This window comes from Marmota marmota, unplaced genomic scaffold (assembly GCF_001458135.2).
Source record: "Marmota marmota marmota unplaced genomic scaffold, marMar, whole genome shotgun sequence".
Taxonomy (NCBI): domain Eukaryota; kingdom Metazoa; phylum Chordata; class Mammalia; order Rodentia; family Sciuridae; genus Marmota; species Marmota marmota.
Window position 1 is genome coordinate 8,009,452 of NW_025999983.1, and position 14,966 is coordinate 8,024,417.

The window sequence follows — 14,966 nt, forward strand, 5'->3', positions numbered from 1 at the left end:
ACAAGAAGAATAAATTAAATCTGAAGCAAGATTTTAAAAAGAAAGAAATTAATAAAGATAAAAGCAGAAATTGATCAAGTTTAAAACCTAAAAACATTGCAAAAAATGAGAGCAAAAGCTGATGATTTGAAGGTCAGCCAGATTGGTTAACATCTGGACAGACTAACCAAAAGAAAGAGAAGACAAAAATTATCCATGTCAGAAACAAAGGAAGGAATATCACCACAGACCATATGGATAGTAAAGCAATAATAAGGAAATAATATAGATAACTTTATGCTATAAATTCTGTCACTCAAATTATATGAACCAATTTTTGGAAAGACACAAATAATCAAAGCATATGAAAGAAGATATTGAAAAACCTGAATTCAAAATCTTCCAACAAAGAAAACTCCAGGTCCAAATGGCTTCACTGAGGAATTCTACCAAATATTGAAGATATAATAATGGATCTAGACAAATTCATCAAAAAAACAGAAGTGGAAGCACCACTTATCAACTCAATTTATGAAGTCCAAATTACTTTGATACAAAAAGAAAACTAGAGTGCATTATTTCTAATGAACATAGATGTAATAATGTTCAACAAAATATTAGCAAATTGAAGCTAGAAGTATATTCATACAATAATAATAATGCATCATGGACCAATGGGATTCATCCTATGAATGCAAGACTGGTTTAATACTCCAAAATCTAATGATGTAATTCATCATCTCAGCAGATTAAATGGTAAAACTATCTATACTATGTGAGTAGAGGCAGTAAAAACTTTTGACAAAATTCAATATCCCTTCATGATAAAAGCTCAGAGGAAATAAGGGAATAGAAAGGAGTATCCTTAACATGACACCATGAATCCACCACAAAGCTTGTAGCTAACATCATCCTTCACATTAGAGACTGAGAGCTTTCCCCTAAAACCAGGAGCAGGGTGAGGGTATCTTCTGTCACCTCCTGTTCAACATAATACTAGCCAGAGTGACAGGCAAGAAAAATAAGATGCATACACAAAAAGATATAGAGCTGTCACTGTGCACAGACGGCATGACTGTCTATGTGGAAAGTTCTAAGATGTCAACAAAAAAGAATCTCTACAACTAATCAGTGAATTTATCAAGGTTGAAGATACAAGGTCAATGTACAAGAAGAATTAAAATTCTGTATATTAGCAATAAGCTATTGGAAATAAATTTCATAAGGCACCATTTATAATAACACCCCCACCCAAAAAAATAAACTGCTTAGGCATAAGTTCAACAAAATATATATGGGATTTATAATACTGGAAACTAAAAACACTGATAAAAAAAATCAAACAAGGTCTAAATAAATAAAAAATTATAACAATTTCATGGCTTGGGAGATTTTATTGTTAATATATTTATAAGACTGAATTCAACATCAATCAAAATTCCATAAGGAAATTTTAAAATTATAATTACAACTGTTTCTAAAATTTACATAGAAAAGTACGGGAACTTGACTAACCAAAGTTATTTTTCAAAAGAAGAAAAATGCTGGATAATTCACACACCTGATTCCAAGACTTAATTTAGAGCTACAGAGTCAAGAAAACAAACGTGTGGTAGTGGCATAAAGATAGGCAAAAAGATCAATGGAACCAAGTTCATAAATAAGTCTATATTTATAGGGCCCATTGATTTTCCACAGACGTACAGAGGCATACAGAGCTAGGCGTATGCCTAGCTTTTTAACAAATGATTCTGGAACACCAAGCACAGATGGAGGGAAAAATAGCAACTTAATTCCTTCTATTTTACAAAACATAACTCAAAATAAATTATAGACCTACATGTAAAAGCCAAAATTTAAAAAAACTCCAGAAGAAGACATAGGAGAAAAATCTTTACAATTTCTTAAATATTTCACCAAAGTCACAATCTATAAAAGAAAAACATCGTTAATTTTGACTTTGACAACATTAAGAACGTCTGCTATCCCAAAGACACTAAAGAGCTAAAAAGACAAGTCATGGTAGCCACATGTCAGAGTAAGAACTCATTTCCAGATGATATTAAACACTTTTACAACCCATAATAAGAAAGTAGGCAGCCCAATCAAATATAAATGGGAAGAATATTTTTAAAAGAAATATCACCAAAGATGCTATCTGGGTGGCAAATAAGGACATGGACAGAGAGCTCAATGTCATTTGTCCTTAGAGAAGGCAAATTAACACCACGGTGAGATACCATACCACACCTGCAGGAATGTCTAAAAATGTCCAAACAAACTGGCAAATCCAGATGCTGGCAAGCATGTGGAGAATCTGACTCTCCAAAACTTTCCTGGTAAGATTGCAAATTAGCACAGTCACGGTGGAAAACAGTCCGGCCATTTCTACAAAGCTAAATGCAAATCATTTACCATAGGGAATTCCACTCGCAGGTAGTTACCAAGAAAAATCAAAACTTATGTTCATACAAAATCTTGCATATGATGTCTATAGCAGCTTTATTCATGATCATTCAGAACAAGACACCACCCAACTATCCTTCACCTGCCAATGCACAATCAAACCATGTACATTTATAATGGAATAATACTCGGGAATTAAAAGGAATAGACTCCTGTTATTTGGGACAGTATGTAGGAATCTCAAATACATGGTGCCTTCAACAGACTGCAGACTCAAAAGTCTGTCTGATTCCTTTACCACAACATTCTAGAGAAGGTGAAAGTATAGAGACAGAAAACAGGTCAGTGGTGGAAGGCTGAAGGCGGAGGCAGGGGGATGGTTTGGGGCTGATGAAACTGTTCTCCGTATTAATTTTTGTGGTAAGAATATGACTATGCATTTGTCAGGACTCATAGAAGTGTACATTGAAAGAGTAAATTCTACTGTGCATAATTTCCAAAAAGTAGATTAAAACAAACAAGGAATGAATGGTCTCGGTATTCAGTAAGTACATATTAAAATAGACTATGATTGATGTATGGATAGATACATTAATCCTGTGAATTTTGTATTTATTTGAACTGTGAACCAGGGTATGAACTATTTTTCAACTCAATAATTCCAAATTAACTCAGAAATATCTTGACTACAAAGTTCCAGAAAATCCCCCAGACGGGTCAGCAAGTTTTATACCTCTCAGACCACCATTTGTTTCTCATTAACTAGAGCATTCCCAATGGATAACAGAATTTTCCAATTCAGCATCAAAAACAGAAAGGAACCCTGGTCACCAAAAAAATATTTCCTATACAACAGGGCCACCCAAAAACATTGTAAATGGAATTTAGAGTCTCGAAGCAGCTGCACTTCACATGGAAATCCAACCATCACACGACGCCAGCACAGAGAAGCAAGTAGACAAAAAGTTCAACATTTACATACACTTTTCCCAATCTTACAAAAAAAAAAAAAAAAAAAGCTCCACTTTCCCGGCTGCTTTGGTGTGGACGTGGACTCTGAGATGGCCATGAGCTCGTCCTGCTCCCTCGCACACCCTGCTTCTTCGGCACGACTGTTGATGGAAGAAGTAATGGACGCGTGCTGAACGGTGGGGAAGCCTGACATCCTTTCAAAAATCAGGGCATGCTGAGGGCTCAAGTTAGGCTAACTCCACTCTCCCAGCACTGCCCTGGCTGGGCCTGCCGAGCCGTGGACAATCTGTGCCCCAGGGAGGAATTCCTACTGCAGTCACGGTGCCCAGGGAAGTCCTCAACACATACCCTCATTCCCAAGGAACCTCAAACTTATCTCAGCAGGTCAAACTCCCCTATAAACTTCCTACATCTATCTTTGAACCCCCCCCCCATACATTTCCAAACCTTCCCAGGAGGTAATAAGAGGGAGGGGCCTTTTATGGTAGGCAGGTGGAATGCAGGTCAGGCTTGCCTGGGGCCAGGTGGGTGGCTGGGGAGAATGTGCACTGGTGTCCACACCAAGCAAGGCAGAGGGGAAGAGACAGAACTCCTCTAAATCCAGGCGTGGAGGTGGCTGCAGAGCAAAGCTAAGACAAAGCAACCCTGGTCAGCCCAGGCTGGGGAGAAAGGGGGTAGAGAAGTTTAAAGGGGCTCTTCCCTCTGAAGGTTTGACCATTTTAGTCTCTCAAATAAACTGACAATAGACAGACCACAGACAAATTAAGTGCCCAAGCACAGATGCCACACACATTCAGTGTGAGACTCAGAGAGGGGTGTGTTAGTTAGTCAGCTTTGTGTGGGTGTGAAAAAATATCCGAGGTAAACAACGGAAAAGGAGGAAAGATTTATTTTGGCTCCCAGTTTAGAGGTCCCATGGTCACCTGGCCCTGCTGCTTTAAGACCTTGGGGAGACAGAACATAGTGGAGCAAAACTCTCCCCTCATGGCAGCCAGGGAGTGAAGAGAGACAGAAAGGGCCAGGGACAAAAGACACCCTGCAAGGCCACAGCCCAGTGACCTGCTTCCTCCAACTGCTAGGTGGCTAGCCAGCCACGGATGGAAGAGCAGGGAAATGACTGTGAAGGGCAGGTGAAAACCACAGGGAGCTGTATTGGACAGGCAGCACCCGGATCATGGGGCACAGCATGTCAGAATCTCCCCCAGCCACCGTTAATCACACCCCCTTGAGAGAAATGGTTGTTTCAAGATCTTGCCACAACTACCAGGTGGCCAGGACCCTCCCCCATCACCAAAACCATGTCACAGCTACCCCAACCATTCCCTGTGACAAGGACATCAAAGATCCTCAAAGAAAGTGTGCTGAGGGCTATTCAAAGGAGATTAAGGGGGTATGGGAAATTGAACAAGAACAACAGGACCCCGGAATCCTTGAAGACCCTTGACTTAGTGAAGGCCACCACCATTCGAAGACCCACTGTTACTCTCCAGGGTTTCCCTGTCCTTCCTCCTTCTCCCTGCCCTTCTTAGGAACCTTCTTGTGAACCTGGAACTCTCTCAAGCAAGAACACCAGAATTCAGGATGGGACCCCTCTGCTGGCTGCCTGGCAGGGGTCCATGGGCAGATCTCCTCTGTAACACAACTAGGCCCCACCCCCTAAGTTTCTATCACCTCCTCACAGCCATTAAATTCCAAATGCATAAGTGGATTAATCCACTGAGGTCTGACTTTATCATCCAATCACCACCCGAAGTTCTCACCTCTGAACACAGATGCAGTGGTGGCCAAGCCTCCAGGGGACATTTCAGGGGACTTTTGCCCAAATCATAACAAGGGGCAAGATGGCTGATCCTTAAATAGAGCTAACCAAAGGGGTCAGGGCTTTGGGATTCTTGGGGTCAGGGAGGAGGCGCATACTATGGAACGTGGGAGTGGGAGTATGTGCTCATTCATAAGGATTGTCTTGTTCTACAGATGGAGTCTCCCAGGTGACGGCCACTTGTGGCCCTTTGACTGGGCCAGGTGCCAGATCCCCCATCTCTTTTTCCTATGGAAAGATTTTTCCTAGTCAGAAAGGGGAGTGTCAGATTGAAAAGTCCATGCCTGCCTTTGATGTTTATTAGTGTAGATAGATGTCAAGTTCTGTTATAAAAGAACATCTTTCAGAACCACTCCTGTGTCGGCAGGAATTTCCCTGAATGATCACCTCTAAATATGCCAAGGAAATATTTCTAGAGCAGGACATTTTCCTATCCACGCTAGCATAAATGCATTTTTCTCTAAATTTGATAAGCTTTGAGGGCAACAAACACACAGCTCGACAGCACTGAGTATGTAACAGGATGAACAAACCCTTGGTAAATTGAACTAAACAAGAAAAGGGCTGAAGGAAGCCAAACCATGTCAATGTAAACCCAAAACTGGATTCCTTGGGTGGAAACCACTGATTTAATTTAAACTATCTTTTCTCCTCTGTTCTGACCATATAGCATGCATCTCTGAAGGTAGAAGGTTCATTCAGGAATTGAAACTGAGGGCCATTTGCAATGAATAAAGTGGTGGAGTGCAGGCTTGGCAAATGGGCTTGAACTTGACTTCTGTCCTGACTCAGCTGAGAGTGCTGCCAGGGGTCAGTGTTGATGGGCAGGCCCCAGCCAAATACAGACTCTGTGGGAGAGACTGCGTTGACCTGTTGGATGTCCGTCACAGGTCAGGGAAAGGGGAGTGGTGGCCCACAGGCAGGTGGAAGGGGCAGGGTCAGTCAGTCCTGTGACTTTGCCAGGTTATCTCAGATTTTTGGGTCTGTTTCCTTAACTATGTGTGATTGACTCAGGGAAATGCCCCTTCACTGAATCTACCACTCCTAGGAAGAGAGGGAATCCGGTCCTTCACTCACGCATGCTTGTGGCATGAAGTGCTAAAAGGAAACAATGATCCCCAGATGTAGAGAAGCTCGCATTTTGTCCCTCCAGGTCTCCTCTCCTGCTGTCTTCTCTGCTCTCTGCTGCCGCAGGGGCTGACCTGTGTCAACTTTGCCAACCAACTTCCTTGGCACCAGGCTTCCAGATGGGCCTGGCCAATGGGGAGCCCTGGAAGGAAATCAGGGAGGGGAGGAGGAGGAAGGAAGGCAGGAGAGTGGGAAGGAGGAAGGCCAGGCTTCCTCCCTGCCCCACTGCCTCAAGCCAGCATGGGCTCTGGAGTGACATCGTCTGTCTCTAAAACTGGACCTCCTGCCTTTGAGACTCTGCCAGCCACGCCCTCCTCTGGCCCACTGGGCTCAGGGGTGGCAATGCCACAGGCTGAGGTGGTCACAGCATCTCTGTCACCGGTTCTTACAGTCATGCCAGACGTTGCTCAGGGCATGTCTGAGTTTATTAGAAGGCACAGGAAAAGTGTGAAAAAGGAGACTCTCTCAAGGGAGAGAATGGGTCCTCTCAGGAAGGAGGAGGATGACATGCCCCTCTGGTCCCCCAGTTTTGTTAGAGGTCCCAGGGAAATTTCCAGAGACATGCCCAGGTTCACCTCTTGAGTTTTGATTACAGCAGGATTGCATCAAACTTCCGGATCCCCACTGTGCGTGGCAAAGGTCTAGGGCAACTCTAGGTCACTTTGACCCATGCTGACCGGTTTTAATTGGAACCCATTTTTACAGATTGTATGGTTAGAGCAAATTACCCTTATGTCCCTGAATTCTGGGATCTGGTCTGTGTGAGGGTCACAAAACTCCTCGCCTTCCCCAAGGGTAATGTCTGTTCTATTTATTGGCATTTGGGGCCTGAATTTTCCCTGCAGATAGCATTTTGCTGGCTGAGTGGGCTTAGGATGGGGAGGGGTTGAGCCCCAGCCCCATTGGCTCACCAGGGTTCTCCCCATCCTGCGCCATCCTGGAGAGAGGGGAAGGAGTGGTCTGCAGGACTCTGCTCCCCACAGAACCTCAACCTGGCTCCCACTGCCCGTCTTGGAGGAAATGTCTCTCCTTCTCTCTCTCTGTCTCCCTCTCTCCCCCTCTCTCCCTCCCTCCGTTGTTCTCAGTGTGTCTTCTCTCGACACACTTTAGGGGTTACCTTAGAGGTTACCTTCCATAACCCCGAAAGCGCTCCCCCAGCCCCCGCCCCACTCTCCTGTGACCTGACCGTGTTTAAGCTTTCAACAGAGAAGTCAGAGCAGAAAATTGCCTTCAGGTATCCTCTGCTTTCACAACCAAACAAGAAACTAGATGGCTGAGCTACCATTTTGAAGATGTGAGGGAGAATCTGCAAAGAATGGTTCAAGGCCGGGAAATCATCTCAGGAGCAGTATGACAGGAGCAGCTTCGGGGTGGGCGTGGAGTGAGGGGGGGGCCACGGCCCATCTGACGTGGGAGGTAAGCTGTAACGTCACAGGAGCCAGAGCAGCTGAGTCTCTCAGGGGACCCGAGCCTGTCTTTCCAGCAGGGCAGGCACGAGCGCAGGTCGTCCATGGAGCTCTCCCCTCTGGTGACGCCATTTGGCTTTGTGCAGTGAGGCTGTCTCCTGAAACTGAGCAGGAAAGTGGAGGGTGGTGAGGAGTGAGGCCTGAGGAGGACCAGGGGACAGTTTGAAAACCTGCCAGGCCTTGGGAATCAGAGAGGGACTGACACATCCTGCTTCACTGATATCCCCAGGTTGAAAACTCGGTCTCTTCAATTCCTTTTTGTCTTGGCCTCGAAGGTACCCAGTTGACAAGGATTTCTTAAGGGTCTACTCTGCCCCATAGCCCTGTGCCCAGTGAAGAGGGAGTGGTGCAGGTTGTCACCGTGAGCATCCTGGGGTGGGAGGGCAATCAGGTAGGGACTTGGAGGCTGTGGGAAGGATTTGGGACTTTATTCAGAGAAATCCAGGAACCTCAGTGTTTCCAGCAAAGTGTTTCTCCACATTACTCCACGAACACCCCACCTTCCCCACTGTGAGCGCTCTGGGCCAGTACTGGCCTGTGCTCTCAAGAAGTTTTGTCTCTGGCTAATCCATTGTATCCTTTTCAGGGATTTTATTCCAATGTTGGTCATTTATTTCATAATTGGCCTGAAAGCAAAAAGGCTTCATAAAGACTGTGTATTTGATTATCTTATTTCTGTTCAAAGAGAATTATCCTCAGGAGTGTTTTAGACAATAAAAGGCAGGCCTGCATTTTCCTTTGAAAAGAGGTATGGTGGAGGGAATCTAGCCCATGATTTCATTATGAATACAAAAATGTTTCTCAAACTTCCCTTAACTTAAGAAGGAAAGCTACTAAGTTAGAGAGACTGCAGCCTTTTACTGAAGAAGCATGAAACCTTCAATTTATCCCAAGTGAAGTCATTTTCAAATTATGTCACCTAATTCGATGACTCATCCTCTTAACGTTTCATTTTTCATTGGTCTGCATGGGTCCGAGAGATGCCAGTCATCATCTCCTGCTCACAGGACAGAGCCAATTCAGTCCACGTGACAACCACCCCCCATGGCACAGCTGATTGGACCATGTGGAGATGTGTGACCCAAGTTACCCACTCAAAAGCCTCGTCCCAAATCTCTGGGAAGTTGGTTGAGAGAATAGAGTCCCCAGGTCTTGCAGGCAGCAGCTGCACAGTTGAGGCTGCTGGACAGTGGACCATTGTGCTCGGCAGCCCTGTTTGTAGACGAGTTTCTGGTAGCCATCTGACCCACGTGCCGGGAGAAAGACCAGCTCAGTAGGAGACAGCAGTAAGCACACAGAGAACGAGAGAAGGGACTTGGTGGGCAAAGGAGGCCAGAGCATCCCCAGAGGCCCAGCAGCACCCCTGCACAGCCCCTGTCCTGACCTCATGGCTGGACACTTACACACAAGCCATTCACCTCCTTACCCTTCCTGACTGGGAGTTCTGTGTCTATATACAATTTTTCTGAGCTCAGCCTAATCTAGGATTGGAGCATGGGATGGTTGGGAAGACATTTTACTTTTTAAACTCACTTTTTTAACTCCAATTGCAAATCAGTTACATCTTATGGAAATGATGTTAAGGCATCCATGACATTGAGAAGGTACAGAAACCCGGGCTGAACCTATCAATAGAACTGTTCTGGAATTACCCACAATGACTATGAACTGTTTTCCATGCTGAGGAGGCAAATCCACCCTGACCTCATTCCTCCTCCCATTCTCAAATTCCCCATCCTCCTGCACTGACCCAGAAATGTGTGTTGAGTAGGTTGAGGAGGAAAGTATAAGTCAAGACTCATCTAGTAAACACTGGAAATTGTGTCTGTAACGAAGTGGTTATATTAAATATGCACGAAGCAGCCTAAAGGGCAAAGCACTTCCTGAGACCACAGCACAAGCCCAGGACTTGCCAAGTGGGAAACTTGGGAGCCCAGGATCCAACTGCAGAATGCATAGTTCAGGTTTTGGGCACAGGGAGATGATAGTCAGAAAATAAATATAATTTAAGTAAGAGAAAAGGGACATCTATTAAGTGGACAAATATATATTAAGCAGTATGTGCTAGTTTTCAAATTAGAGCTTTGTTTAAACCATCTTCGAATCTCTAGAAAACTCAAGTCTGAGGCTATGTACACTTTTCCTTCAAGGACCAGATAGTAAATATTTTAGGCCTTGAGAACTACATGTGGCCTCTGATCCATATTATGGCTTTCTTCTGTCTGATTTGTTTGTACACTTTCAATATGTAGAAACCATTCTGGGTTCACAGGCCATGTTCAAGCAGGATGGAGATCTTGAGCTGCAGGATCAGACATTCCCAGTGATAGCTGAAGTTTTACAGGAATGGATCTCTCACCATTTTCCAATGGGTGGACTCTTCTGAAGTTCTTGTCAAATTGAGCCATATTTTCTTTTCCTATAATTTCTAACCATATCTTTTCCAACCCATAGAGTTGACAATCTATACGATTTTCAGGAAATGTGCAATCCTTCCTCACAGGCTGTGAAGAGGTGAATTTTTCTCTCTTCAGGTACACCTTCCCGTCAAGGTTATCCTAACTGGGGATAAAATTATTTTCAGACTCTTGAGTACCTGCTTCTTGGCTTCTTGATTCCAGTGGTCTCCCTAAAATGTGACTTCCAGAATTTGAGGTTCTAAAATCTGATTCAACCATCATGGATTCATTTGATCTATTATGTAGCTTAATTTGAACAGAATATTGATAATAGTATTGCCCATGATGGTTAATTTTAGATGGTAAGATGACTTAAGGATTATCTAGAGAGCTGGTAAAACAGTGCTTCTGGGCATGCATGCAGGGGTGTTTCCAGAGGACATTGACCTGTGAGTCTGGACAGAGTGGGGAAGATCTGTCCTCAATGTGGGCAGGTACGATCCAGTCAGCAGGGGGTCCAGGCAGTACAAAACAGGAGGACTCAGTATTAGAGCACTTGACCAATACACTTGAGCCCCTGGAGGTTCAGCCCCCAATACCACTCACATGTGCACACACAGAAAGACAAATTGGTTTTCATTCTCCTGGAGCTGGGGTACAATCTTCTTCTGCCCAGACCCCAGAACTCCAGTCCAATAATGGCTGGACTCTTCTAAAATTCTTTGTCAAATTGGGTCATATTTTCTTTCCCTGCAAATTCTACCTGTATCTGCTTCTGACCTCTAGAGTGGGCCAGCTCTCTGCTTCACGGGCTGCGAGGTGGTGGCCTATGGACTCCAGGACTTCCACCAGCAGCACTCTGGGTTGCCAGGACTTCAGCCTCACACTGAGAGATACGCCAGTGACTTTCTTGGCTCAGAGGCCTTTGCACTTGAACTGACTTGAACTGAGCCCGTGTCCCAGGGTCTCCAGCTTTTAGATAGATAGCCTGTCATGGAATTTCTCAGACTCTATAATTGTGTGTACCAATTCTCCTGGGAATCACGTCATATGTATATACACACACACATACACTACATTATGTACGCACGTGTATTATGTGTGCGTGGTTCACTTCCTGTACACTTCCATTGGTTTCATCCCTCTGCTTATATTTTTATTTGGTTTTAGCAGCTCTATCATCTGAGGGGCATGGTAATTGCCAGCTAAAATTGCAAATGTTTATTTTTAATAAAACTTCAGATTTCTATAATTAAATGCAACTCAGATGTCTCCAGCAGGGCTCAAAACCATTGTGAGAGTGAATGCCAGTGAAGTACTTACATTTCTTTAATATAAGCATAAAATCCTTTGAGGGGCAGGACCACTCCGTTGGTATATGAAAGTGTGAGTGGCCTGGGAGAAGTTGCCTGGGTCTCAGGTGGAGTCCTAATAACCACCTCTTTCAAAGCCTGTCCCCAAACCAACACAGGCCTGGGGACAGCCCAAGGTCTCCCTCTTGGGCCCTCTAATGGATTCTTTATCCCCCAGGAAAGATGCTCAGGAAACGTGTGGTCTCTGGTGCTCTCCCCAGGGCAGGCCCATTCAGGTATCTCTCTCTGCTCTCAGGAGCAGGCTAGTGAATGCTGAGGACAAACAGAAATTTGGGGACAGTGGGGACAGGTAAAGGGAGCAAGTTGTTTGCTTATTAGAAAAGTTCGATTATATTTAGAGATCTTATCTCTGGCTTGGCATCAGGAAGCGCATTTGTTGAACGGTGCCTCCTTCTTTCATAATCTCCCTTTCATGTACAGAGACCCCAAAGCTGCTTAATTCCCACTTCTTTTGCAAAATAAAATGGGGTCAACATGGTCTGTTTCTCTGAGCAATTCTAGGACCTTCCCCTGCTGAGAGATGCTTGTCTTTTCTTTGCTTGTCATTTACTGCAGAAAGGGGACAGTGAAATCTGAGAAAAATGGCAGCCATCACAGCCCCATCACAAAGACTCTGCAAAATGACTTGTTTCCTTGTAAGTTTTGCCTTCAGAATTACCAGGCTTCACCTCCCCACAGGGCTGTCACTGACAATAATCAACCCAGCCCCCAGGACTGCGCTGTGCCCATCAAGGGCTTCCACTGGGTGTGACCTGCAGTCCCATGAGAGAGAGTCTGCTTATAGCTATCTCCACCACTGCTCCTCTGGTGGCTGATGCCTGGTGCAAGAAGACAAATCTGTCCCTCCACAGGACTGCCTGAGGGACAGGGGTGAGCCAAGTGAGCGGCAAGGGCAGAATATTTCAAAGAGAATGAGAATAAAGTGTCTAAAGAAACCCTCTCATGCCACAGTCAAGAGAGGCAAGATGCTTCTATTTCAAGGAGTAGATAATGAGCTAGGAAGGAAAGAGAAACATAATTTTTAAAAACAAGACTCTAAATCATCTTTGGGGATCTAAACTCATTTGTCTGGAACATACTAGGTGCACCGCAACAGAGGCAACAAAGATGTTTTCCACCTGGGTGTGGAAAGAGCAGGCACTTGGTTGGCAAAGACAAGGGCACCGCTCATTCACAACAGCATCTCTGCCTCCTCCTCATCACCAGAGCCCAGCACCATCCACAGGAAGAACCGCTTCCTCTCCACTGGCATTTCACTACGCAGAGTACCCATCCCTGGTCACTTCTAGATGTTAATAAACCACGCCTTTTCCAAAAAGTCCCACATGCATTTATCAAGTGAACAAGTACAAATTCAGCCATTTTAATCAGTATTTTTTGCAGGCAAGTGTGGATATGTATATGCATATATACATATATATATATATCAAAATTGAGAATTTACAAATAAAATTGGATGCATTTAATCTAGTGGTAGGTAAGTCCATAGAAAAAAAATCTTAAGTAGAATATATTTTCTTTAGCAGTATTCTTAGTAATTCAGTTCTAGTGCATACAAAAAGACCTGAAGCTTAAATTCAGCTGATTTTGGAGGAGTCGAGAATCAGAAAAAACAGAAAGTGTTTTATGAAGCAAGCACAGCATGCTCACGCTGTTCCCTGGAGACATTAGGGTTTGAGTTTTGTGCCTAGAGCCTGGAACTCGCCCTGAATCAGCTGCTGGTTTCAGATGTCTCTGAGATCTGCTGTAACAGATAAAAAATTGTGCAGAAGTGAAGTTTCCACAAAACTGAGTCCAGGCCAAGAAGTGCGACTGGGTTTGAGACTGAAGATGACCAAAATGTCCAGTGTCCATCACGTGGCCGCCATGACACCCAGTGGGCATCTGGGCTTGGGGCACAGTCTTTCTCCATCCTTCTGCCCACAGTCCATGGTAAGAACTAGTCAACGGGCTGAGCAGGTCAACTTGCAGTGTGACGATCCTGTGGTCACCACTTTCCTGGGATGGAGACCCCACACTCGTACCAGCCCACATAGTAGTAGGGGGTTCCAAAACCGATTTGGCCAAAGCTGACAGGCTCCTGGCGATACTGGCGATAGTAACCTGCAAAAGCAACAGGAGAGAGCAGGGCAGAAAATGCGTCAAAATCAACTGAACCAAAAGGGAAAAATCCTCATCCTTATAATGTCCTTTCAAAGAGAAGTCCTCTGGTGAATGGCTCATACGACAAGTGTTACCACCGAAGCCACTTTTGGGTGGGATGATGAGAGCCTGAGGTCCCAAACATGATTTGTGAGATAACCCGGTCCCCACATGTGTATAACGCAGATAGCAGAGAGTCGTGGTTATCATCCCCTCCCTTTCTCTACACAGAAGAAGGTTTTAGACAACAGTGAGCACCCACGGAAGGGCAGGCCCTGAGCTGGGTGAGACTCCCTCCCACCCTCACTGAGCTGAGAACCTCAAAACGCCGAGGCTTGATTCTCAGAATCCAGGCAGACTTTGAGATCTTCCAGGAAATCTCTCAGAGAAAAGGACCCTGTAGCATTCTGAACACTTCTGTCTGCAAGCAGACGGGGTGCTCCAGCCTCATCAAAATTTTGGAAAACTCAACAACTGCTCTCATTCTTGACCTTGCCAAATAAATGACCTCTTGCCACTCTGCCACGGAGCACATTGATTAATCAGTACCTATGCCCAGGGCCAATGCCATGACCATGGTCACAGAAACAGTGGAATACTGTAACCCTGGGGCACCACAAGGACTTCAAACACTGTGCATTGTGATATACTTTGTATGTTTACTGTGATGGTCAACCAGATGAGGCTACATATTTAATCCAATGTTACTCTAGAGAGTTCTATGAAAGTACTTTTTAGATAAGCCAAAATCTATCCCAGGGGATTGAAAACAGATCACCTCCATAACGTGGGTGGTCCTCATCCACTCAGTTGAAAGTCAATAAAAATGACTGATCACCCCCATTCTGGAAAGGGGAAGGAATTCTGCCCCCAGCCAGCCTTCAGACTTGAGTTGCAACACTGTCTCCTCCCTGAGCCTCTAGCCTGCCTTACTCTAGATACATTGAACTTGCCATTGTCCACAGCCATGTGGACCGATTCCTCAAAATAAATCTCCATGAATGAACACTAATTGTTCCATTTCTCTAGGTGAGACAGCCCTGGTACACTCATTTTACCGTTCCATTGATTTTAGTGTTTCTTTACCTGTTACTTTGAACATGGTAATTCATATACCCATTCATGAATTTTTTTTTTCAGAATAAGGAGCCTGTTAGATGAGTATCCATCATGCCCTGAAAATGCCAGAACATGAAGAGTTGAATGCATAAGGGGAAAGGTGCTGGGTTTCACTTAGTTGTCCTATTAATTTGTTTGCTTGGAGGGCTAAGTGAATGAGTCA

General features: G+C 44.6%; 1 protein-coding gene and 1 long non-coding RNA gene across 2 annotated transcripts in view; one reads left to right on the forward strand and one right to left on the reverse strand.

Moving 5' to 3' along the window:
- Positions 1 to 14,966, forward strand: part of LOC125617619 — a 41,086-nt gene that overhangs the window by 15,155 nt on the left and 10,965 nt on the right. The window lies entirely within an intron of this gene.
- Positions 12,890 to 14,966, reverse strand: part of Fndc1 (fibronectin type III domain containing 1) — an 86,294-nt gene continuing 84,217 nt past the window's right edge. Inside the window, 1 exon segment of the mRNA XM_015498628.2 lies at positions 12,890 to 13,645. Within this exon segment, the coding sequence (XP_015354114.1) occupies positions 13,530 to 13,645 (116 nt within the window). The 3' untranslated portion in view covers positions 12,890 to 13,529.